Below are 25,229 nucleotides of genomic sequence, written 5' to 3'. Positions count from 1 at the left end.
CAGGCGCGCTGGACAGCCTGGTTCTTTTGAAGTTGGGTGACTGTGATTGTATATAGCACTCAACACACACACACACACACACACACACACACACACACACACACACACACACACACACGATGCTCTAGGCCAAGACTTTTAATTCTTTTTTCTCATGAGCCCCTTTGAGAAACTGTTACGCAGCTCTGAGTTACAGGCCTCTAAAACAGGTGTGATCTATAAGGCCACACCCACCAGGGGAAAGGACGGGAGTTTTTTGGTTTTAGATTTATTTATGTTTAGGGGTATTTGCCTGCTTATATGTATGTGTGCCGTGTGTGTGTGTGTGTGTGTGTGTGTGTGTGTGTGTGTGTGTGTAACAGATGGGTACTGGGAGGAAGCCTAGGCTCTCTGCAAGAGCAAAAAGCACCCTTAACCTCTGAGCCATCTCTCCAGCATCTGAGATGGTTTTAGTATTGATGATTACCCTGCTCCTCTAAATGAAAAGATTTATAAAAAATAATATATTTATATATATGTATAAATAAAAAAAAGATTTATTCCAAAATGAAACACTACTCCAGGGCTGGAGAGATGGTTCAGTGGTTAAGAACACTGACTTCGGGGTTGGGGATTTAGCTCAATGGTAGAGCGCTTGCCTAGCAAGCGCAAGGCCCTGGATTCAGTTCCCAGCTCCGAAAAAAAGAAAAGGAAAAAAAAAAAAAAAAAAAAAAAAAAAAGAACACTGACTGCTCTTCCAGAGGTCTGAGTTCAATTCCCAGCAACCACATGGTGGCTCACAACCATCTGTCATGGGATCTGATGCCCTCTTCTGGTGTGTCTGAAGACAGCTGCAGTGTGCTTATATACATTAAATAAATCTTTAAGAAATTATTTATTAAGGCCCTGGGTTCGGTCCCCAGCTCCGAAAAAAAAAAAAGAACCAAGAAATTATTTATTGGGGTTGGGGATTTAGCTCAGCGGTAGAGCGCTTGCCTAGCAAGCGCAAGGCCCTGGGTTCGGTCCCCAGCTCCGAAAAAAAAAAAAAAAGAAAGAAAAAGAAATTATTTATTATGTATATAGCATCCTGCCTGCATGTACACCTGCAGGCCAGAAGGGGCACAAAATCTCATTATAGATAGTTACAAGTCCCAAATGGTTGCTGGGAATTGAACTCAGGACCTCTGGAAGGACAGCCTTAGTCTCTGAGCCATCTCTCCAACCCACCAACTATTTTCCTTTTAAAGGACAGGGTGTTGGGGCTGGAGAAATGGCTCAGCAGTTAAGACTGGTTGTTATTCTTGTAGAGGATCTGGGTTCAGCCATCCATAAACCAATTTCAGAGGATTCAACCTCTCAAAATGCACAGTCATACTCTTGGGAGAAATAAGTAGAGGATGCCGTGAGCTCTCTTTCAGCTAGCCTGGGCTATAGAATGAGAAATGAGACCCATCTCACACACGACATTCAATTACATAAAATAAAAAGGACTGGGTGTAGTGTGACAGGCCTTTCCTCAGGAGATACACAACATACTCACCCCAAATAAGGGGCCCACTATAACACCACCAAAGTCCAGCTTGGTAAACCAAAGAATTTTACTTTGAGATTCCTAAGGAGATATCGGTGAGAGGTAACTTACGAGAGCAGAAATGACTGAAAGACAGCTGCATCATCGAAGCCCACCCCAGCATGGGTGACAGCTCATGGGTAAAAGCTGAGAACTCAGAGTACAGTACAGGTTACAGAGCACCTTTTCCAAGCAGCTTGGTTGGTCTGAGCCTCTTCCAGGCAGCTCTCTTTCCAATTCTTTCCTGGTACTAATCTGGCCAGAGAGTGACTCTCAGCAGTCTTTATTGTTCATGCTTGGGAGGGAGGGGACAGTAAATCTGGTCAGTTTCAGGGACTTCCTGAAGCTATTTTGATTGTTTCAATTTTAAGGACCTTCCCTGCAGGGTGGAATGTTTCAATCTCAAAGAAGTGCTATATGACACTGGTTTGCAGGTAGCCCAGGCTGACTTCAAACTCTATGTAGCCCAGGATGATATTCAGTTTCCCAAGTGTTGTAATTAAAGGTGTGGATTGCCTGACTTTAACCCCCCCACCGCCAGTTTTTCAAGATAGGATCTCTCTGTGTAACAGGCCCTGGCTCTCCTGAACTCAATTTATAGACCCAGGCTATCTCAAACTCACAGAGATATGTCTCCTCTGCCTCCCTAATCTTAAAAGCAAATAAGCCGATGTGCTGTAGTCTTAACATGGGGAAGGCAAAAGCAGCAGATAGTGGAAGCTCGCAGCCAGCCTGAGCGACAGAAGAAGAAATGAGGCCCATCTCACACAACCCACAACTAACCCCCAGGATTGTGGCTTCTCCTCTCCAAAACAAGGTGACATCATTACCTAAGTAATCTCTTCTAGGCTTCTATCAATTTTCCTCTATAGTTCTGAGCCAGACCAACACCTGTCACAGTTTTGAAGGGGAGGGTGGGGGGTTATGGTTGGAGGACTGCCCTGAAGGTGGATGTCCAAGTATCAATTCTTGGAGATGTCCGGTTCTCTCTCTCTCTCTCTCTCTCTCTCTCTCTCTCTCTCTCTCTCTCTCTCTCTCCCTCTCTCTCCCTCTCTCTCTCTCCCTCTCTCCCTCTCTTCCTCTCTCCCTCTCTCCCTCTCCCTCTCTCCCTCTCTCCCTCTCCCTCCCCCTCTCTCTGATACCTTTCTTGTCAATTCTTCCCAAAGCCTTGGGAAGGAATTTCTATGCTAGGAAAGCCCCACCTCCTTCCCAGTCTCATTGGCTCCCTGAAGCTTGTGGTTTACAGAGGCAATGACTGCTTCCTGTCCTCTTTGAAGGCTTCCACACTGCGTGAGACTTCAGATGTGTAACCAGCTCCCCCACCCCCTTTTGTTTTGGAGGCTGCAGCAAAACCAGCCTCGCTTTGAACCCCTGTCCTTACTGAGTGCTGGGGTAACTGGCTTCTTCTGCCCCATGGCCCGGCAGCTCTTTTTTTTTTTTTTAAACAAACAAACAAACAAACAAACAATTTTGAGCACAAAGACTTATAAAATTGATTGAATACATATTTGCAGTCCAGGAACAGGTAAAGCGCGGCCATCCATGTGCAACAGATGAGAAACCCACAGTGAAGGGGTTAATAAACTGCTCCAAACTCACACAGCTGCTCTCCAGGGGAGCCTGTAGAAGCCCAATTCCAGTTTTCTTTTTTTTTTTTAAGATTTATTTATTTATTTTATGTGAGTACACTGTCACTGTCTTCAGACACACCAGAAGAGAGAATTGGATCCATTACGGATGGTTGTGAGCCACCATGTGGTTGCTGGGAATTGAACTCAGGACCTCTGGAAGAGCAGTTGGTGCTCTTAACCACTGAGCCATCTCTCCAGCCCCCAGTTCCAGTTTCCTTAATTCGATTCCATTTACGTGTGTGTATGCACACACATGTGCCAGCATACACACGAAGAGGTCAATGGACGACTTTTGGAAGTTTGTTCTTCTGTTACATATATGGGTATTTTGTCTGCATCTGTGCACTGTGTATGTGCGGTGCCTAAAGCAGCCAGAAGAGGGCACTGGACCCTGGGAATTGGAGTTCAGAGGATGATGAATGACTTGTAGAGGATACAGAATTTGGTTCCTCTGGAAGAGTAGCCAGTGCTCTTAACCGCTGACCCATCTCTCCAGCCGCAGGGAGCTGGTTCTTCCTTCTGTGTAGTAGAAACCTAACTCAAGTTGTCAGGCTTGGTACAGAGTGCCTTTATCCACATAGCTGGTCTTGTGTTTTTCAACCATTTTTAATGGTGGAGATTTAAGAGTAAGATACCAACAAACCCTAATGGTGAGACAACTGTGTCAAGCTGCTTGCTGCCCGGCCTGAAGAGTGATCAAATCCCTGGAACCTCCACAGCGGAAGCAAACAACTGACTCCCACACATTGTCTCCTGATCTCTGTATGTCACATACCTGAAATAATGAGTAAGCAAGTGTAATTTCAAAAAAGGGGGATGGGAATTAATGGAGACGATTGTCCTCCTCGCAGTGTCCTCGAGACCTTCCCAGGCGACTGCAGTCCCAGGGGTGAGTACTCTCATGGTTTAGACTCATGTCCCTCCAAGTGTCTTCTCACCGGCCTAGCATTTAATAACCAATTATTGAGTGGCCAACAGTGGCAGTCTCTGCTCTCTCCCCATGCCCTGCTGCCAGCCAGACTGGATCCAAATTTCTCATCACATTCTGTGATTCAGAATCAGAACTGTGCACTCCACAGTACAGAAGCAAAGTTTTGAGAATGGTGTGTTTGCTTCTAGTCCATTCTGAACTCCTGCTGTATACACTTGCATGCAGCAGAGGCACAATAAAGGCAGGGAGGCAATGAACACAGTGTCCTCCCAGAAGCTGGGTCAGAGCAAACATAAGGTTTCTTATTTTCCTTCTTATTCTGAGTCCAAGTTTCAAAAGTTTGGCGGAGGGCTAGGCACAGAACTCCACAGTATAGCACACACCTAGCATTTGTGAAGCCCTGGGTTTGCACCCCAACGCTGAAGCAACAATAAGAAGTGAACGTTATGAGCTAGGGGTGTGACTCAGTGGTAGAGAATTTATGTGAACGATTTATGGGTCCAACTCAAAATTGGGTCTCGAGTTGTTTGGTGTTTTGTGGTAATGCTGATCAGCAGTGACCTACAAATTCTTCTCTAGCAAAGTAGGCATGGTCAGAAAGGCTAGGCCAGATGCCCAAAGTGCTTCTTTCTGTGTGTACACATTTGTGCGTGCAAGGAGTCTAGAGGTCAGCTCTGGGTGCCATCCAGCTGATCTAACTATCTTCTGTGTGTTCTTTCCTTCTTTCTTTCTTTCTTTTCTTTCTTTCTTTCTCTTTCTTTCTTTATTTATTCCTTTCTTTCTTTTTTAAAGATTTATTTATTATATATAAGTACACTGTCGCTGTCTTCAGACACACCAGAAGAGGGCATCAGACACCATTACAGATGGTTGTGAGCCACCATGTGGTTGCTGGGAATTGAACTCAGGACCTCTGGAAAAGCATCCCAAACATTGAGCCCTTTCTGTCTATCTGTTTGGTAGTTTCCTTCATATTGGATTTTTCCCCCCAGTGGTGATAGGCATTGGGGGCAAGGCAAATGTATCTCTGTGAGTTCGAGGCCAGACTGATTAGTCTACAGAGAGTTCCAGGACAGCCAGAGCTACACAGAGAAATCCTATCTTCAAAAAAAACCCTCCACCCATCCACCTGCCCAGAAAAAAAAGAAAATGTCTTGCTTGTTTCCAGACCTCCTGACTTGCTACTTGAGCTTGATCATGACAACAACGTTATTAATTTCTTTATTATTTTCGTGCCAGGCCTGAGTCCTGTTTTTATGTATGGACACTAGCCAAGAGCTCTGTTCAGCTAGGTCCTGGACTTTAGTTAAAAAAACAAAAATTAGACTGATCTCCTCACTAATTTGGTCAGGCTGACCTTGACTCCGGATTCCAAGTCTTCGGGTGTGCATCACCATGCCCATATTTATTGGTTTAGTCAGATTCTCATATTGCTTAGGCTGACCTTAAACCCGTTATACAGCTGAGATGATTTTGGATTTCTGATCCTCCTGCCTCTACCACCTACTCAGGAGTCAGAGGCATTTACAATGAAGCCTGGCTTTATGGAATTCAGAGCCTTCTGACAGGAGACAGCTGTTCTATCAAACAGGCCTCCCTCCCAGCACCCCAGCTCTGACTTCTGACTGGAACTCATTATGCTGCCTATGATGGCCTTGAACTCCTGGCTCAAGCAGTGCTTTCTCTAACAGAGTCTATGTTCTCTGCCTTTCCAACGCAGCAGCAGCCTTCCGTTAAGGAATAAAGGGTGTGTTGGGGATTTAGCTCAGTGGTAGAGCGCTTGCCTAGGAAGCGCAAGGTCCTGGGTTCGGTCCCCAGCTCCGAAAAAAGAACCAAAAAAAAAAAAAAAAAAAAAAAAAAAAAAGGAATAAAGGAAGACGGGACTGGAAAGCTTGAGAAGCTGATTTAAGTCATGTACAGTTTGACTATATTTTGCTAAGAGCTAAAGGCCATGTTAATTCCTCTAGGCCTTTGTCCCATGTTCCTGCTAGAACAAGAAGCAAGTCAACTCAAGTCATCTGTCCCAAGGGGAAAGAGAACATCCCTGCAGCAGGGAAAAGCTCCTCAGCAGGTGGTTTTCTCATGTAGATGGTGAACTATTGACAGAAGAAACCACGTGGCAGAGACAGACCGTTCACCAAGAGGCAAGGCATGCCTCACACTCTACTGGAGACATGTTCTCCGAAGGACTGAGTTCCTACAGGCATGCTTACTGATTTTGGATCCTGATTCAAATGACTCCTATCTCATAATTACTAGGAGGAAAATAAAATTAATTTGTACAGTGAGAGCATCCAGCGATCCAGAGGGCACACTGAATAATTTTTAATCAAAGGGCAAACATTTTGTATAACCTCCTTTATGGTTACACCACCCAAATTTCAGCTCCAGTTAAGCTAATGTAACTCAGGGAACAATTTTTTTTTTCTTTTCTTTTTTTTTTTTCCGGAGCTGGGGACCGAACCCAGGACCTTGCACTTGCTAGGCAAGCGCTCTACCAGTGAGCTAAATCCCCAACCCCCAGTGAGCTAAATCCCCAACCTCCAGGGAACAATTTTTAGTCTTCAAGTTGAGCATACTTAACATTAGTACAATCCAACAGTTTCCATCTTGATCCATCTTTTAAAGTGATTATCAACGTTAACTCCTGAAAGTTAAAAAGACGCTGTACACGGGAGTGGTGGTGCTCGCCTCCTGAAGACAAGTGAGTCCACTGAGTTAGAAGTCAACCCCGGCCACTGAGAAGCATCAGCCTTGCCAGGGCTATTCATTGAGAGCCTGCTCCAAGAAACAAAAAATAAGTAAGATTCCTATGTATCATTCTTTTAAAAGATTTTATTACTTTTAATTGTGCACATGTGTGTATGCATGTGTGTGTGCATGTGTGTACATGTATTGATCATGGCATGCAGGTGCCCATGGTGGCTAGGCATTGCTGGAGCTGGCGTGACAGGAAGTTGTGGGTGTCCTCTGAAAGAGCAGTATACCCTTGACCACTGAGCCATCTTTCCAACACATGTGTCCTTTCTAAGCCTGAGTTTGGAGGGGCTGCAGAGATGGCTCAGTGGTTAAGAATGCAACTGCTCTGCTCTTCCAGAGGACCAGGTTCAGTTCCTGACATCCACATCAGGGTGACTTATAATTGTGACTCACATTGCCTGTAATCCCAGTTTCAGGGAAGCTGGTGCCCTTAGGCACCAGACAGAAGTGTGGGGCATGTAAATTAACAGACTCGCAAATATACACATATGATAAAAACAAATCAGGTAGAGAGATGGCTTAGCAGTTAAGAGCACTGACTCTTCTTCCAGAGGTCCTGAGTTCAAATCCCAACAACCACATGGTGGCTCACAACCATCTGTAATGGGATCTGACACCCCCTTCTGGTGTGTCTGAAGTCAGTGACAGTCTGTGCACGTACATTAAATAAATAAATCCTAAACAAAACAAAACAGCAGCAAGAATAAGCAGGCTTGGAGAGAAGCTTGTTCTTAAAGAAGAAATACAAATAAATCTTTAAAAAAAAATGAAATTGTCAAAGTTCTAACACTACGAATTGTATATTGGGTATTTACCAAAACTTACATAACATGCAAAAATGGATTCAATGTAGTCTCCCTTCAATTTGCCTCTTCCATTCCCTCTATTTTTGTACTTTCGGGCTGGTCTTGAACTCATTACCCAGGGAGGCTAACTTTGGAACTTCTCACCCTCTTGCCTCTACCCCTCAGTTACTGGAATGATACTTGTGTATCATCACACCTGGACCTTTCTCTTTAAAATTAAAAACAATTTTTTTAATGTAACCTGGCTGACCTCGAACTCTCACAGATCTGCTTTCCTCTGCCTCCAGAATGTTAGAATTAAAGGTGTGCTCTACCATACCAGCTTTCTGTTTGGGGGAATGTAAATTCTATTTTATGGATATATAGACACTATAGCTGTCTTCACACACACCAGAACAGGGTATTGGGTCGCTGTTACAGACAGTTGTGAGCCACCATGTGGTTGCTGGGATTTGAACTCAGGACCTCTGAAAGAGCAGTCAGTGCTCTTAACCGCTGAGCCGTCTCTCCAGCCCTAATGATGGTTCTTAAATGTTTCAGACTTCCATCACCTACTAGAGGTAATGGAAATGAAAAGATACAGGGGAAGTGGACCTGTTTAGAAAGGTTCTTTGGAGCAACTCCCATCTGTGTTGTCTGGAAATAGGCAGTTCAGTTCACAGGTCGGCAGGCAGGCGCCAGCAGCTTGATCCACTGGCAAACACTGCATGGATACACCAGCAGTCCAGCTCGGTAGAGTTGGGTCAGCATCAGTGGTGATGTGACCTTGCAGAGACAGCCAGGCCTCAGCCTCAGCTTGAGTCAGCGGTGGGAGAGACCAACAGGAACACTAGGAGAAGTTCTTGGCTAGGCCTCTTTTGGGGAAGCGAAGATCAGCGAAGCTGCAAGGCCCACTAGTTCCAGCAAGCCGAGCTCAGTCTCCGTCACTCTGTGAGGTCCTCCTTATACCATCCAAACGTCACGTGTGCCCCATGTGCCTTGCCTCAATCTGTGCATCCAATCAGCCTGAGTCCTTGAAGGCAGCAACGAACTGGAGCACAGCACCAGAAACCCTTCGTTGTGCCTCTTGATGGCGCCCAGACAGATGCAGCTCAACCACACAGCGTAAAGCGGACCAGTACATATGTGTTGTCAGGAAAGAATCTTTCCTCACGTGTCCTTTCACGTGCTTGCTTTAGCAGAACATCTTCTCCTGTGTCTGCTTCAGCAAATGTTCCTTCTCCAGTCTACCTTAGTCTTTCACCTCTGTCCACTTTAACAGAACGATCCTTCACATGTTTGCCCACCATTAACACATCTGACTTTCCAAAGACCCCTCAAGTTTCCACTTCAGGGAAAGAGGGTAGTTTTGAGGTAGGGTTTCTCTGTGTAGCCCTGAGTGTCCTAGCACTTTTCTTTGTAGACCAGGCTAGCCTCACACTCAGAGAATGCTCACCCAGTGCTGGGACATGTGCGCCACAATCACCCTGCTGGTGTTCGTTTTGTAACATCCTTTTATTTATGTTGTGGGATCAGGGCATGATACAGCCTACGGAAGACAGTGACAACTTCCTAGTGGATTGTTGAATCACACTCAGATCAGAGGTTGTGGCTTTACCTTCACCTTACTTTTACCCACTGAGCCATCTCACTGGATTGTGGCACTGTGTTGTGGTTTACCCTGGAGTTATCTGTATTTTGATGCTAATTCCACTGCCCCAAGGACAGCGCTATATAGTCATACTCAGGACTTCACCAGAACCTTCTCCCCATTGAATTTGTAAAACACAGGTGAGGGGCAGGTACAGGATAGAAGGAGGCCTGTCATTGGAGAAGGAAGGATGGGTGGGAGAGAAGTTTGAAGGAAGAGGAGGAGACTGGAATGGAAAGGAGGAAGAGAAGAGGGAGAGGGTGAGAAGCCATGGCAGGTGATGTTAAGATTACGCTCTGTGTATTTACAGGTTGTTATTAATGTTCTTAAGGGATGGGTGGTACTGGGCTTTGTATGTTTAGGTGGGCAACTATATCTTATCAATTGGATCTAAGGTTATTGTGTTGTGTGTTCTTTCATGTGCAGATTTAAGTGTAATGGAGTGTGGGGCGGCTGGTCTGGGCCACCACGGAGTTGGGATGTGTGCTTCTGGCAAGATATCCAGCAGATATCTTGGGGCACTGAGGTGACAGACCTAAGGGGGGTAAAAGACAACCATACTTTATTTTTTATATTTTTGCAACAGCAGCACTGCTATACAGGGAAGGTGTAAAATATTTTGGCTGAAGCCAGGTCCTTGGCTAAGATCCCAAAGAAACAACCCAATCGTTAGGATCTCTCTGATGTCTCTGAACTAGAAGGGCCCTCACGAAGGCCTCATGAGCTGTATCAATGGTGGGCTATACTAGCTGTTCCACCTCAAGATCTTGGGGGAAAAGAGCAGCTTATCAGCCTCCATGAACATGGACTGTGGTGATTTCTCCCATGCTGTTCTGTTCTTCAGACAGGAGTCCAGCTGAGTCAGTAGATGAACTGTTCCAGCTACCTGAGCTGCTGAAAGATTTCGAGACCCTGTCCCAGCACTGGGCAACCTGCTGCTCAGAATGAGGTAACAACAGGTCCCTAAAACCCTCCCTCAATCCTCTGACTTTGCCTGGATAGCATCTCCCAGGTCTCAGTGGAAGACACTGTCACACGTTAGAAGGCCTGGTTCCCTGTAGGTGAGCACTGAGATAGACTTCAGGCAACCTCCCGCCCACACAAATAAAATAAAAAAACAAAAATACTGGAATACCCTCACCATATTAATAAGTAAACAAAGAAATGATGGTAAAGCAACACCCTCTAACCTGAGTGTACTTTAAAAAAAGTGATTCCAGACATTTCTACCCACTTATAAGGTTAAAAAAGAAAAGAAAATCCAACACTCGTGTTTAAACCTCGTGTATTATGCTGCACAGATTGTCTTCATATGTGAGTGGACTAGTGAAGAACTTCTTCCCAGGTGACACACAATACTTTTTAATATATCAAGGTTAAAACATATCTCCCCACCAATTGTAATTATTTGTAATTACTAATCTGCTTCAACACAAACGGGTTCAGTGCCTTTCAACTTGTCCTGAGTCTTCTCTTCAAAATTCCAGGGAACACTTGATTTTCATGCCTTCAGGTTGGCCAATACTGATGACCTAAAGCTTGTAAGTTAGCTACTGGACCACTGAGGAGGCCTACGGCTCACACACTGCACTTGAAGCTACCCAGCACCATGAATACAATTCTCAATGCAGATTAAGGGACTAGCTTGTCCAGGATCCAACGTGGGACAGGGATAGCCTTAAAACACTCACTGCAGTTTTCCTCCTACAGAATGAATCCTTTTCTTACAGGTCTTCCTAGCAGTGGCTTCCTATTGCTTGACAACCATCAATCGCTGTGGCTATCAGTGCTTGGTACTGCTGACAATCCCACAGACTGGGAGAACTGGGCAGTGAAAGCGTTCAGTCTGGCGGTCCTTATGCAGTGAGATACTGTTCAGTCTAGCAGTCCTTATGCAGTGAGATACTGTTCAGTCTGGCAGTCCTTATGCAGTGAGATATTGTTCAGTCTGGCGGTCCTTATGCAGTGAGATATTGTTCAGTCTAGCAGTCCTTATGCAGTGAGATATTGTTAAGCGATGGCTGCTGCACTTTCTTCATACTTTGCTGCTTCTCCCAAGTGCTTCTGTTACACAGGCTTGGACTTGGGTCTTTCATTTTTTTAAATTATTTATTGTCTTTATGTATGAGTACACTGTAACTGTCTTCAGACACCAGAAGAGGGCTTCAGATCCCATTACAGATGGTTGTGAGCCACCATGTAGTTGCTGGGAATTGAACTCAGAACCTCTGGAAGAGCAGTCAGTGCTCTTAACCCCTGAGCCATCTCACTAGCTCCTGGGTCTTTCTTTTTTTTTGATGGCTTCAGTATTAAAATGCAATTTGCATAGTAGCAAAAAGGTACCAGGCTTTTCAAAAGACAACTAACCAGAATTTAAAAATCCCAGCAGAGACTCCTTCTGGGATCTGGATCCAGATCTGCCATTCTTCTGATAATGAGGAGCAAGAAGTTGAGTGGCAGCTTTCAAGAGGGGCTGCCCATGGCACCTGAGCCTGAAGTGACCCCGACTCTCCTGAATGTGCCACACACAGCACATTCGAACCACAAGATAATCCTGACCCCATGACAGAGAGTTGACCACTAACAGTTCAAGCTGCTCCGTGCAGGACTAGTCTCAATCACGTACGGAGCTGCTTCAGGAGTTCTCTGAGGCTGCTCTGACTACTCTGAGGAAATCTTCTGATTGTGAAGCCAATTCACACATGTGAGTCCTAAAGCTTCAAGACTGCTCCATCGGACAGACACCACACACTGTCCAGCCCCGAGTCTATCTAAGGACTGCTGAGGTTATGGGAACACAACAATTTTGTGTTTGAAGAGCCCCTGATGGCTCTTCTGTTTGGACAATAACATCAGTCTAGTGAAAGGCCTAAAAACCATCAGGCCTTACCTAATTTTTCAAAGGGGATAGAAAACTGGACAAGGTCTGTGGTAAAATGGTCCTAAGAAAGAATTTGTTTTTATTTACTTGTGGTTTTGTTTTTCTGAGACAGGCTCTCATTCTGTAATCTACGGTAAACTCACGGTAGTCCTCCTGCTTCAGACTTAGGAGGAGTACAGAAGTGATGCCTAGCCCAAAAAAGGATTTAAAGAAGATTTGAGTGATTAGCAGTGGTCCCAGACCCAGAATCAGGTTGCCCAGGTAAAGAGGGCAGAGAGGGAAGGGGGAACCAAGCATGTCCAGGGAGAAATGTGCTCCTGTCTCCTTACCACCTGAGCAGCAGGGTCAAATGTGCACTTCTCTCGCTCACTGTAGGAGCACTGTTCTGACCCTGCATGTTTCTGGCCTCGTCTTCTTGTGTGAGCTTAAACCTCGGCACTCCACAGTCCATGACAGGAGTCCACTCAGCAGACACCTACTCACCTTTAGTGCCAGTTTCGCTCCTCAACCTTTGCTGTCTCTAGGATGCACAGTGTGGCTAAACAAGGCAGAGGTTCTTCTGTGAGACGGTACCAGGAGGCTCAAGTTGAAGGGTGGTGGGAAGAATACAACACAGAGTTCCTTTGTAAACTCAGTCAAGTGCACACGGTTCACATACTCTCCTGGGTATAAACAATTTACACGAATAAATTTACATCAGCAACATAACCAAAACAATGGCCAACCAAATTCTAATGTGACAACTAAGGAGTGGACAGTGCCCTGATGAGTTCATGAGTCAGAGTCACCTAGCACAGGGCTTTAGACAGTAAGTCAGTGACAACTCCCAGTAGGCAAGTCCCCTCGCCAGTGGCATTTAGAATAAGCACATAGCAGGAGAGCAAACAGCATGCTCACTAGTGCAGAGTACTGACTGCGTGGGGGAGCACTGCAGCTCACAGCGCTGCTGCCCACTTCACTCAGGTCACTGAGTCCTTCTTCCTCCTGAACGGTGACTTCAGCCTCTTCCACACGCTGCTTTTGGGCTTAGCCTTTTTCTCCATGGCCAGTACTAACTCCTTTTCTTTCTTACGAATCTCCCGTACGAGAGCATGGAAAACGTCATCAATGTAGTAACGATAGGCAGCAGAGGTCTCAAAAAAGGGACAATTGAATTCTCGAGCCAGAGACAATCCCTCTTCCTTGGAGACCTTCAAAGGCACAAACAGGAGAAAATGCATGGTGTAAAGCAGGCAGCAGTGACAACTGTCACAAGACAGCCCCTCACCCAGTGGGTACCAGCAGAGTACACAGCCCGTGTGCCTGAGATGACAGGAGGGTACTACATGACTTCACACTACATGATTCTACTTCTAGTGTGTTTTCTAAGATTTTTTTTTTTTAAATACAGAGTCTTATATTCCAGGGTAGCCAAGCACATCTCTGAACCTGTAAACCTTCTGCCCTATAGTGATGGAATTACAGGTGTGTGCCATGAGCTTGGTTTATGCAGGGATAGAGCCTAGGGATTCCTGCATAATTTCCTTTTTTTTTTTTTTAAGATTTATTTATTTTATGTACGTAAGTACGGTGTCACTGTCTTCATTCATATGAGAAGAATGCATCAGATCCCATTATGGATGGTTGTGAGCCAGCATGTGGTTGCTGGGATTTGAACTCAGGGCCTCTGGAAGAGCAGTCAGTGCTCTTTTTTTTTTTTTTTTTTTTTTGGTTCTTTTTTCCGGAGCTGGGGACCGAACCCAGGGCCTTGCGCTTCCTAGGCAAGCGCTGTACCACTGAGCTAAATCCCCAACCCCGCAGTCAGTGCTCTTAACCGCTGAGTCCTCTCTCCAGCCCCTGCATAATTTTGTTACATTGTTTTTTCAAGACAGGGTTTCTCATGTGCCCTGGCTTTCCAGGAACTTGTTTTGTAGACCAGGCTGGCCTCAATTTGGATACCCACCTGCCTCTGCCTTGTGCATCACCATGCCCAGCTCCCTAGATGATAAGCAGACAATACCAACTGTACTACCCCATAGCTTGCAATTTTCTTTTCTGAGACAAGGCCTGTCACTGGCCTAGAGCTTTCCAAGTAGGCTGGCCAGCAAACCCAAAGGATCTGCGTGTTTCCATCTCCCCAGTACATACCACCATGCCTAGTTTTAAAAACAAAAAGTAAAAACCAAACTGAATTCAGGTCCTTTTACACTCACTTTAGTGATGGGACCAGGACCTAGCCCTTTCAAGGTAATGTTTTTGGAATAGTTATCAAGTAAATAGGAAAATTGAGAATGGTAGTTTTCTTTATCCTGCTGCTTCTAAGAGAGAAAAGCATAAGGGAAGAGACATCTGCCCCAGCTGACACAGGCCTGTCAGAAGCCAACATGAGGTATTTATTGGGCTGTGGCGTGTCATTCTTCCATCTGCCTCTGGACAGTGAGATTACTTCCTGTTTTCTCCTCCAGGCAGTAAGGGAGGGTTTGACATAGGAACTGCTAAAGCTTCCGACTTCCCAGGAGACCTGTCTCATATACACTGCCCTGCTAGCAGCTGTGGGAGCGCACACTTCAGCACTCCACTCCTGTTCACATTCAAATCATTACTAGACTAAAGGGTATCGCTTGGCACAGCCTTTAATCCCAGCACTTGCGAGGCAGAGGCATGAAATTTTGCCAGTTCAAATCCAGCCTGGCCAACATAAAGGACTCCAGACCAGTCAAGACAACATAGTAAGATTAGAAAAGTCCTCAATCATTTCTCTTATTTCTGAAGGTTTAGTTTAGCATTTTGTTTACATTTTTTTTTATTATTTTATGTGTATGGGTGTTGGCCTACATGTATGTCTGTGTACCATGTGCATGCCTGGTACCCATGGATTCCAGGCACTGGGTCCCAGGGAGCTGGGGTACAGAGAGTGTGAGCCCTGCTATGTGGGTGCTGGGTAGGGAACCCACGTTCTCTGCAAGTGCAGCCACTACTCTTAACTGTTCCGTTAGCTCTCCAACCCTCAAGTTATAATTAATTTTTATTATTTTAAAGTACTTACTTACTAGGTGCGTACACTGTGTGTGAGGCCTGCATACCCCAGCACACATATGACCGTCAATACTCTGTGCAATCGTTCTCTTTTTTTAACTTTACGTGGATTTTAGGGCTTGAGTTTAGGCCACTGGGTTTACAAGACAAAGCAAATGCTTTACTATCTGCGATCTCTTGTTAGCCATAGCCTGTATTAATTAAAAAAAATTTTTGTCGGATTGAACCCAGGTGCCTGTGTATGCTAGGCAGGAGCTCTACCACTAAGCCACATGCAAACATTTCTGAAGATTTGGAAGGGAACAGCTCATGATCCTCAATGAGTGTTCTATTGCCGTTTGTTTGACGATTAACTAACTAAACCAGGGTCTATGTAGCCTAGGCTGGCCTTAAATGTATGGCCTAGCCTCTCAAGTGCTAAGGCCAAAGGTTCATGCCACAGATGGCTTATTAACTGTGTAGACTCCTGTGAATTGATTTCCAAAATCTAAATTTTACCTATAATAACAGGAAATTAATAGAGCAACATTTCCAAGGCCAAGAGAAGATAATGTTCATGTTCTATTTTAGGGGCAAGCAATCTGCAAAACAAAAAACAAAATGACTACCCACAACATCCCAGACCTCTTCTCCTCACCTGCCTCAGCTGCTTTAGGTCAGACTTGTTTCCCACAAGAACCACCGGTGTGTCATCGGTGCGGCGGACTCGGTAAATCAGTTGTTTAAACTCCCGAACTTCATGGAAACTTCGACGATCCGTGATGGAGTAACAAATGATAAATCCTTCTCCTGCTCTCATATACTGATCCCGCATGGCTGTAAACTCTGCCTAAAAGGAAACAAAGGCCCAGAATGCATTGCTGCAGTGTGGACTCCCATGCACACACTGTCTACTTTAGAGTAAAGGAACAGCATGTCAGTTACCTGCTATCCTGAGGCAGAGCATGGAAAATTAAGAGAGACAAACTAGTGACACTGTCCACAGAAGCCTCTCCCTGTCCTAGAGGACACCCTCCACTCACACAGCTCTGGGCTTAGTACCTGTCCTGCTGTGTCCAGGATGTCCAGATTGGCGGGTTCGTCGTCAATGCGGATCCGGATCTTATAGGCATCTTCTACAGGAGGGAAGAAAGGCTGTTAGAAAACACAAGGCTGGGCTGTGTTGGCGCACACCTTTTATCCCAGCACTCAGGAGGCAGAAGGAGGCAGATCTCTGCGAGTTCAAGGTCAGTCTGGACTGCAGATATGGTTCGAGGACAACCAGGGCTACATGAAGAAACCCTGCTCAAAAAACAAGACAAGGGGTTGGGGATTTAGCTCAGTGGCAGAACACTTGCCTTGCAAGTGTAAGGCCCTGGGTTCGGTCCCCAGCTTCGAAAAAAAGAAAAGAAAAAAAACAAAAAAACAAAAACAAAAACAAGACAAAACCCCCCAAACCAATAAATAAATGAATAAACAAACAAATCCCTCACGAGCAGGAAGAAGCAATTGACTTTAAAACTTGTCCCACAGAAGAGTTGGTCCCACGTATTGTTATTTGTTTGTCTGTATATCTGTTTGGTAGAGCTAGGCCTTGAATCCTGAGGTTCAAATGCTCAGCAGGTTCTCTCCTCCTGAGCTACTCTCCGGCCCGCCCTATCTCTCCAGTCTCTCTGTCCACTGGCCTGTGTGAGGGTACCCAGGGTTCTTACCAGTCTCACCAGGCAGCTTGACACTAGGGCTTCTGTCTTTGACTTGGGGGCTGGAGTTAACATATAAGCCAGTTCAGGATTCTGGGGACCTGCAATGAACTCTGCTTCTGGATTGTACAGCAAATGCATTAATTTTCAAGCCCACCAAAGTTCTTTTTAAAAGTTTATTATTATCGATGTGTATATGAGTGTATGATGTATGTATGGATGCATAGAAAGGTCATGAGTCAATTTTGTGGAGTTGCCTCTTTCCTTATAAGTCTATACGTGATCTTGGGATGAAAACCAGGTCCCTAGGATAGTAGGTCAGCAAATGCTTTGACCTGTTGAGCCTCCCACCGGCCCCTAAGTTGTTTTTATGTGCTTAATTTTCTCAGGATGCTATTAAATTCATCAGAATATATAGGTTAGGGTATACAATAGGTTTTTATTTGTTCATAGGTGGTCATGTATCTTATTCACAGCTATAAATCTAGCCTAAAAATGAACTCTGAGAATTTAAGAAGCAGAGGCAGGAGGATCTCTGTAAATACGAGGCTAAATTTGTCTACACAATGAGCTCTAGTTCAGCTAGGGCTACAAAAGAAAGTGCTGTCTTAAAAACAGAAAGAAAGAAAGAAAGAAAGAAAGAAAGAAAGAAAGAAAGAAAGGAAGAAAGGAAGGAAGGAAGGAAGAAAGAGAGAAAGAGAGAAAGAGAGAGAGAGAGAAAGGGAGGGGGATGGAGGAGGGAGGGAGGAAAGGAAGGAAGGAAGGAAGGAAGGAAGGAAGGAAGGAAAAGAAAAGAAAGGGATTGTCTTAGTCACTGTGCTATTGCTATGACAAGACACCATGCCTGAAGAACTCTTATGAAAGAAAGCATTTAATTGGGGACTTTCCTACAGTCTCAAAGGGTTAGTCTATTACCACCATGATGGGAGCACATGATGGGGAGCACATGATGGGGAGCACATGATGGGGAGCACATGATGGGGAGCACATGAGGGGGAGCACATGAGGGGGAGCACATGATGGGGAGCACATGATGGGGAGCACATGATGGGGAGCACAGCAGCAATGCATAGCATCAGAGCAACAGCTGAGAGCTACAACCTGATGCACAGGCAGAGAGAGAGAGAGAGAGAGAGAGAGAGAGAGAGAGAGAGAGAGAGGGGAAGGACACACAGAGTAGACCTGACCTCAAAGCCTACGCTCAGTGACACACTTCCTCCAATTACTAATCCTTCTAATCCTTTCAAACAGTTTCAGTCTCTGGTGACTAAGCATTCAAATACATGAGCCTGCGGGGTCATTCTAATTAAAAGCACCACGAGGATTCTGAAAGAATTTCTTTTGAAATTATTAAGCCAGAGATGGCCCTGAGCTCTAACCTGATTTAGATCCCTAGAACACAACATAAAAGTAGGAAAGGACAGAACCTACGAAACTTTCCTTTTGACTTTCACACATGTGCTGTGGCATAAGTAGTCCCCCCACCCCCACCCCAGGCATTGTGCACATACTAAAGAAGTATTTTAACTGTTGGGCATAATGGTACCCACCCTTAGTCCCAATTATCATTTACTAAACTACATGTAAGAGATAAGGCTAAATTATATGCACTAAATCACTTAGTAGTCACAATAATCCAATAATCCAATAAAGCATTACTATTTCCATTTTTCAGCAAAAGAATGTCAGCCATGATGACGGTACACATTCTTAGGGTGCAGAGGCAGGTCAGGGGTGGTGGGGAACGTCCTTAAACCTACCACAGCATGAGGAGTGCAGAGGTAGGCAGATTTCTGTGAGTCTGAGTCCAGAGAGTTATAGGTGAGACCCTGTCTTTAAAACAAACAGCTGATCCTAAAATACTGGATGTCTTCTTCAACCCACAGTTAACTAGCGATGGGGCAGAATTACAACCCAGGGCTACTTGACTGAAAGGCCTTGTGCACAGCGTATGCTGCAGTTTATCTTTCATACCTCAGCCCCGAGTAATGGGCTGTCACCATGCCTCTACACCTTTTTTTAAAGACTTATTTTTATTTTATGCATGAGTATTTTGGCTGAAAGTGTGTGTGTTGAATAACATAGAGGTCAGAAGGGGGCATCAGATCCCATGGAACTCGAGTTCCAGTTGGTTCTGAGCTGCCATGTTAGTGTTGGAAGCTGAATCTGTGACCCTGCAAGAACAGGCAGTGTGCTATATTCGGTGAGGCATCCCTCACCAGTTGACTATTTCCTAGAAAATGTCATAAGCCCTTCCTTGCAAAACCAACTTCCTTTCTGCATATTGCTATTAGCTGTAACGCTGGCGATTAAAGCATGGGTGTTAAGCAGGTGGTAGTGCAAGCATTAGGTATCTTAGCCCTTTAATTTCACTTTTCTGTTGTTTATTTTTGTTTTTGAGACACAGTCTCACTATGCAGCCCTGGCTGGCCAACTTGATATGTAGACCGGGCTGGCTGGGAACTCACAGAGATCTGCCTCCTGATACTTTTTTCCTTCTAGAGCACTGAAGAGGGAGCCCAAGGCCTCTGAAAGACAAGCTCCACCACTGAGCCCCACAGGCTCCTTCTCTGTTTGCTCTTGCTACAGGCTTTCACACTGCAACCTTTTCCTCTTGCCACAGGGTCTCACACTGTGGCCCTTTCTGGTTTTAAAGTGTGGCAACCACGATGCCAGGTCTCATTAGGTTGACCAGGTTAATCTTGAATTTGGTCTGTAGAACAGATCAATGGTCCTTCAATTTGTAAGTCTCCTGCCTCTGCAGCCCAGGAGAAATTTTACTTTTGAGACAGCGTCTTAAATAAACAAATTTAGCTCTGGAACTTACAATCATCAACAGGTGAGATCTCAGGCGTGTGCCGTGCCAGTGTTGGCAGTTAGATAGAGTGGGCTGAGAGATGGCTCGGGGGTTAAGGGCACAGATAGCTCTTCCAGAAGTCTACTCAATATTTTCATCACTTAAAAGCAACTGCCAGGGGGTTGGGGATTTAGCTCAGTGGTAGAGCGCTTGCCTAGCAAGCGCAAGGCCCTGGGTTCAGTCCCCAGCTCCGAAAAAAAAAAAAAAAAAGCAACTGCCAGATGTGGTGGTGCACAATTTTTAATCCTACCCCCTTGGGGGCAGAGGCAGGCAGATTTCTGTAGGCCAGTCTGGTCTACAGAGTAAGTTCTAGGACAGCCAGAGCTACACAAAGAAACCTTGTCTTTTTTTTTTTTTTTTCTTTTTTTCGGAGCTGAGGACCGAACCCAGGGCCTTGTGCTTGCTAGGCAAGCGCTCTACCACTGAGCTAAATCCCCAACTCCGAAACCTTGTCTTAAAACCAAAACGAAAACCAAAAACTGTCTGCATACATCCCAAGATATTTCCTTTTCACATTTTAAAATTCATTACAGTATTTAATTGGTTGTGTGTACACACGGGCACAAACATGTCACACAGTGCATGTGGACTTCAGAGGACAACTTTCAAGAGCTGCTCCTCTTTCTATCATGTGAGACTGAAGGATAGGACTCAAGCTAAACAAACCTGCCAGCCCATGACACAGCACAGCTCCAGAGGCGAGAGGAGAATTTGCAGGAACTGTTTTTCTTGCAGTAACCATGAGTTACTGGAACCAAACTCAGGGCAGACTTGGTGACAGGTGCCTTAACCATCTAAACCATACATATCACTGGTCCCTAACATTTTTTTTTCTTTTCTTTTTTTTTCGGAGCTGGGGACCAAACCCAGGGCCTTGAGCTTGCTAGGCAAGCGCTCTACCACTGAGCTAAATCCCCAACCCTGGTCCCTAACATTTTAAAAATCAATCCCTGCTTCTAACTCTTTCTCAGAGATAAAGAAGCCTATTTAATCAATGCTTTTTGAATTAGAGATCACTGTCTCTCTCTCTCTCTCTCTCTCTTTTTTTTTTTTTTTTTTGGAGCTGGGGACCGAACCCAGGGCCTTGCGCTTCCTAGGTAAGCGCTCTACCACTGAGCTAAATCCCCAGCCCCTCTCTTTTTTTTTTTAAGATTTATTTTATTTATATGAATCCACTGTAGCTGTCTTCAGACACACCAGAAGAGGGCATCAGATCCCATTACAGATGGTTGTGAGCCACCATGTGGTTGCTGGGATTTGAACTCAGGACCTCTGGAAGAGCAGTCAGTGCTCTTAACCACTGAGCCATCTCTCCAGCCCAAGATCACTGTCTCTTAAGATTGGTAATTTTTTTTTTTTTTTTTGGTTCTTTTTTTCAGAGCTGGGGACCGAACCCAGGGCCTTGCGCTTCCTAGGCAAGCGCTCTACCACTGAGCTAAATCCCCAACCCCAAGATTGGTAATTTTAAAACCAACTTAGTGGTTGGGACTGACATAGATTTTAAAGTCACATGTGTATACGTGCTTATATGTGAGTATACACATATAGTAACTTTTGTATTTTTGTTTTGTTCACGGTGTGCTCAAGACACATGTACATTGACTGGGGAATCACACAAGACTGGGAGAGTAGCACAACAGGGCAAAAAATGTACTGATTTGGGGTTCTTGCCAATGATCCAGTTTGTCCCACATGCGAGTTCACACCTTTGTAGAACTCCAGTTCCCAAGGGCCCAATGTCCTGCTTCTGCAGGCACCAGGCATACTGTGCTGCATAGACAAACACACAAATACCCACACCCATAAACTAAAACTAAATCTTACAAAAGAAAGGGAGTTCATGAGGCAGGGATAATGATCTGCAGCAGAGTGTTTACAGAAGATATATACAGTCTTCAATCCATAGCACTGCAGACAAACTGATGAAACCTCCTTAGGGTAGAAAAGTAAGAAAGCTGGGGATATAGCTTGATAGCAGAGTGCTTGTCTACCTTAATCCCCAAAGTTCAACCCCAAGCACCACAAATAAAAACATTTTTAATGTCACTTCCAAAAATATACAGAAGAGGAGGCTGGAGAGATGGCTCAGTGGTTAAAGAGCACTAACTGCTCTTCCAGAGGTCCTGAGTTCAAATCCCAGCAACCACAAGGTGGCTCACAACCATGTGTAATGGATCTGATGCCTTCTTCTGGTGTCTGAAGTATGTGCAACAGTGTCCTCACATACATAAAATAAATGAATAAATTTTTAAAAATATATAGGGGCTGGGGATTTAGCTCAGTGGTAGAGCGCTTGCCTAGCAAGCACAAGGCCCTGGGTTCGGTCCCCAGCTCCGAAAAAAAATAAATAAAAAAAAATAAAAATATATACAGAAGAAATGAGGGACTGTTTCTGGAGTTCTTTTTGGTTTTTATTTTAAGTTTATTTATATTATTATTTATATGTTTGCCTCTGTGTGTTTGTACACATGCTCACACGTGCCAGTGTGTGTGCAGAGACCAAGAAGACAACTTCGTAGAGTCAAGTCTCTCCTCCTATCTTTCCATGGGTTTTGCAGAAATTCAGGTTACCAGGCTACTGGGGCAAGCATGTTTACCTCAGATGCTAAAGTGGTGGTTAGGTTATATAAGCAGATTTTTGTTTTCAGTGAAAAAAAGAGCTGGGAAAAGTTGAATTTCCTTCTTCTTCAAGAACTATCAGATGGTACCTGCTCCTCGGCCTCAAAACCCTAACTCTCTCCCGCTAGAATAAGTCCCAGGGTACAAGGGCTTCTTCAGTGGCAAATTCCTAGATCCATCCAAGTTTGTTACTAGCTTTTGCAGCTCACATCTCACACTGTGTGACAGCCAGTGAACCTCACTATACTGCATGATAGCTACCATGTTAAAATAGAAGACGGTCAGTGGTACCTGGGAACAAAGAAGAGACGAGCTCTGAGTAGTTGGTCAGGATTATATCACAGCACCAGAAAACAGACAGGTACCATGTGCACGGCCAAAGAAAATCCTGCCTATTTGGATAGTTCTAAAAACCAATATAGGAGACTAGAACAAAAGAGGTACAGAACTTATCTGCCCTTCTATCAAGGACTGAAGTTAGGACATGGGCCACTAGACTCTGTGGCCTCAGCTCAAGGCCTGGGCTCCCAGCCCAACTGAGGTGACCATGTGACATTTTCCAGCCAATCTCTAGGTGTGGCTAGTTCTCAGTATAAACAAGGGCAGAATAACTAGGTGGGTGTAGTAAGCCAGTCTTCCCACACCCAGGAGCCAGCAGTGCAGGAGAGCAGGGGTGGCAAACACTCATCCATAGGCAGAGGGTAGATACTGACCCTGCCTAGCCAGTTGGCACAGGTCATTTCCCTCTAGGGAGGAATCGCCAAAGCTGATACAACTTTGAATTTGGGCTCTGGGAGCCATGGGTGGGCAGCCTGGATTTTATTCATGGAGTTCCCATACCACAGTTTGAGTGTCTGAAACAATGTTCTAAAGTTGATATACCAGAGCTAGGATACAGTGGTACAGCATGTACTTAGCCTGTGTGAGGGCCTGGGCTTAATCCCTAACACAAAAATACAGAACTCCCGTACAGTCTGCTAAAAAGACAGTAAGTGTTTCCATTTTTCCTAAGCCCACAGATGCATATGCTGAATAAAATAGGCACAGCCAGAGATCGGCAGGCTTTTGTTTTGGTTTTGACAGAAGATCTTACTAAGTATTCTTGGTCAACTTTTATGCAGCTGAGACTGGTGCTGGATTCACATTCCTCTTGCTGGGTTACAGCTGTCTGTCATCGCTCCCAGCTGACGGCCGAGCTTTTGTGCCCTCCTCAGCCCTACTGTTCTTTTCATCATTTAGAATCAAAACTGCTTCCTTATGATTTAGCAATGAGTAACATCTTTAGTCTACAGCAGATAGTAGCTAATAACGACAACAGTACAGCCCACGAACCACAGAACTGCACATGGGGTTCACGCCTCTAGTCCTAGACTAAGCGAAAGGAGCTATGAGTTCAAAGGCTAGCTTGGGCTTCCACCTTTATCAAAGGAAACCAACAGCATAACTTGAGACAAGACAAGGCTGGGGACGCAGCTCAGTGGCAGAGTCCTTCCTGGTATGCGTGCCTTGAGTCTCAGGTGCAATCCTCAGGAGGGGTGTGGGGGGAGACTGATTTGCTCCGCTGGCATTCTACCAACACATGACAGTCAAAGATTACAAAGACACAGGAGACATTTCTCTATAGTGAGCTTCGAGGATAAGGAAATAAATGGAGAGCTTCACGGGGAAGACTGGCTCTAGAGTTCAGCAGGCTGGCTCTACTTGTTTTTCTGCTTCTTTTTGTGGAAGTTCAAATCAGCTGACTCATACTTCAGGGTCAGGCTCATGTCAGACCCTTAACAGTGATAGCAAGAAGAGGTTTCACTGAGTAGCCTTTAAACTTTTCCTTTAACCTAACAATATATTATATGTCCTGAAAAAAATTTTGTTTATTAGCAACATAATCCAAAGACTAAAGATAGCATAAATGTACATATGAAGTCTAAAATAAAAAAACTCAAATGTTTACTCTTGCTTCTAAGTAAGTATAAATTACATAGACAAACAAGCTTAGGATATAAATATTTTTTAAACGTTAAATCTATTAAGATACTTTCACAGGGTGTATCTGGAAATATAAACAAGGAGCTAACTTACCAATGGTGGGGTCATGATCTTCTGGGAATCGGTGGCTGATGAACTGCATTGTCATGGCTTCAAAACAAGAAATGGAACTCATGACAGTGACCATTATGTATTTTAACTATCAATTTTGCACAAGAGCTAGTAACCCATCTGTTCTGAGTATTGCTTTTCAAACGTTTCTGGCAAAGGTATAAGGTTACCTACCACTCTTCCCAACTCCACCGGCACCCAGCATCACTAGTTTGTATTCCCTTGAGAGTGCTGCAGGGCTGCTACAGCTGCTACCAACTGGGCGAGCTCCAGACTCCATTGTCCTCTTGGGCAGTCCTGGGCCCCTGGGAAAGGCCTCCTAGAGAAGGCACAGAACATTCAATCCAGGATGGAGACAGTCGGCCACAGTCTGAGAGCCCCCTGCGTCCCCAAACACTGTGGCCTACTCTGCTCACTGCGGAACACTAAGAAGCCTACGTCCTCTCCCTCCCCCGTTAGACTCTGTCCTAAAACATATCATAGATTTCCAAACTTACTTTTTCCAGAAAAATAAAAAGAACTTGGACTTCTCTTCAGATTGAGGCAGCGTGCCAGTAGGAAAGAGCCGGATGAATGCTGAGGGTTGCCTGACACTGCCAAGTCCTCTCCGGGTGGCTGTGCTCCCCCATTCTCCTGCCACCACCAACCCCGTCCCTGCCCACCTGTGCTTGTACCTCTGAAACGAGTTCCGATCCGGGCTGTAACCCGCGTTCGTTCCCAGCTGCGCCCCACAGCCCAGGGCCCCGCCCGGGTCCTGGAAGATGGCGCCGGTGGGCG

General features: G+C 45.1%; 1 protein-coding gene across 3 annotated transcripts; it reads right to left on the bottom strand.

The window, feature by feature from the left end:
* Window positions 1-10,575: 10,575 nt before the first annotated feature.
* On the bottom strand, window positions 10,576-25,229 carry Rit1 (Ras-like without CAAX 1). 3 transcript variants are annotated; one of them, NM_001396541.1, is made up of 6 exons: window positions 24,950-25,229; window positions 24,627-24,771; window positions 24,435-24,491; window positions 16,245-16,318; window positions 15,841-16,032; window positions 10,576-13,378 (listed from the first exon to the last, which is right to left on the bottom strand). In NM_001396541.1, exons 2-6 carry the CDS (start codon window positions 24,730-24,732, stop codon window positions 13,148-13,150), a joined length of 660 nt encoding a protein of 219 aa, NP_001383470.1. In that variant the 5' UTR covers window positions 24,733-24,771; window positions 24,950-25,229; the 3' UTR covers window positions 10,576-13,147. The 3 variants fall into 3 exon arrangements, with proteins under 3 accessions (NP_001383470.1, NP_001383471.1, NP_001383477.1); NM_001396542.1 differs by having other exon boundaries at window positions 25,115-25,229; NM_001396548.1 differs by having other exon boundaries at window positions 25,127-25,229.

The sequence above is a fragment of the Rattus norvegicus genome, chromosome 2 (genome assembly GCF_036323735.1).
Source record: "Rattus norvegicus strain BN/NHsdMcwi chromosome 2, GRCr8, whole genome shotgun sequence".
Taxonomy (NCBI): Eukaryota; Metazoa; Chordata; class Mammalia; order Rodentia; family Muridae; genus Rattus; species Rattus norvegicus.
Note: the sequence above shows the minus strand (reverse complement) of the source record. Positions and strands in the feature narration are given on the sequence as shown.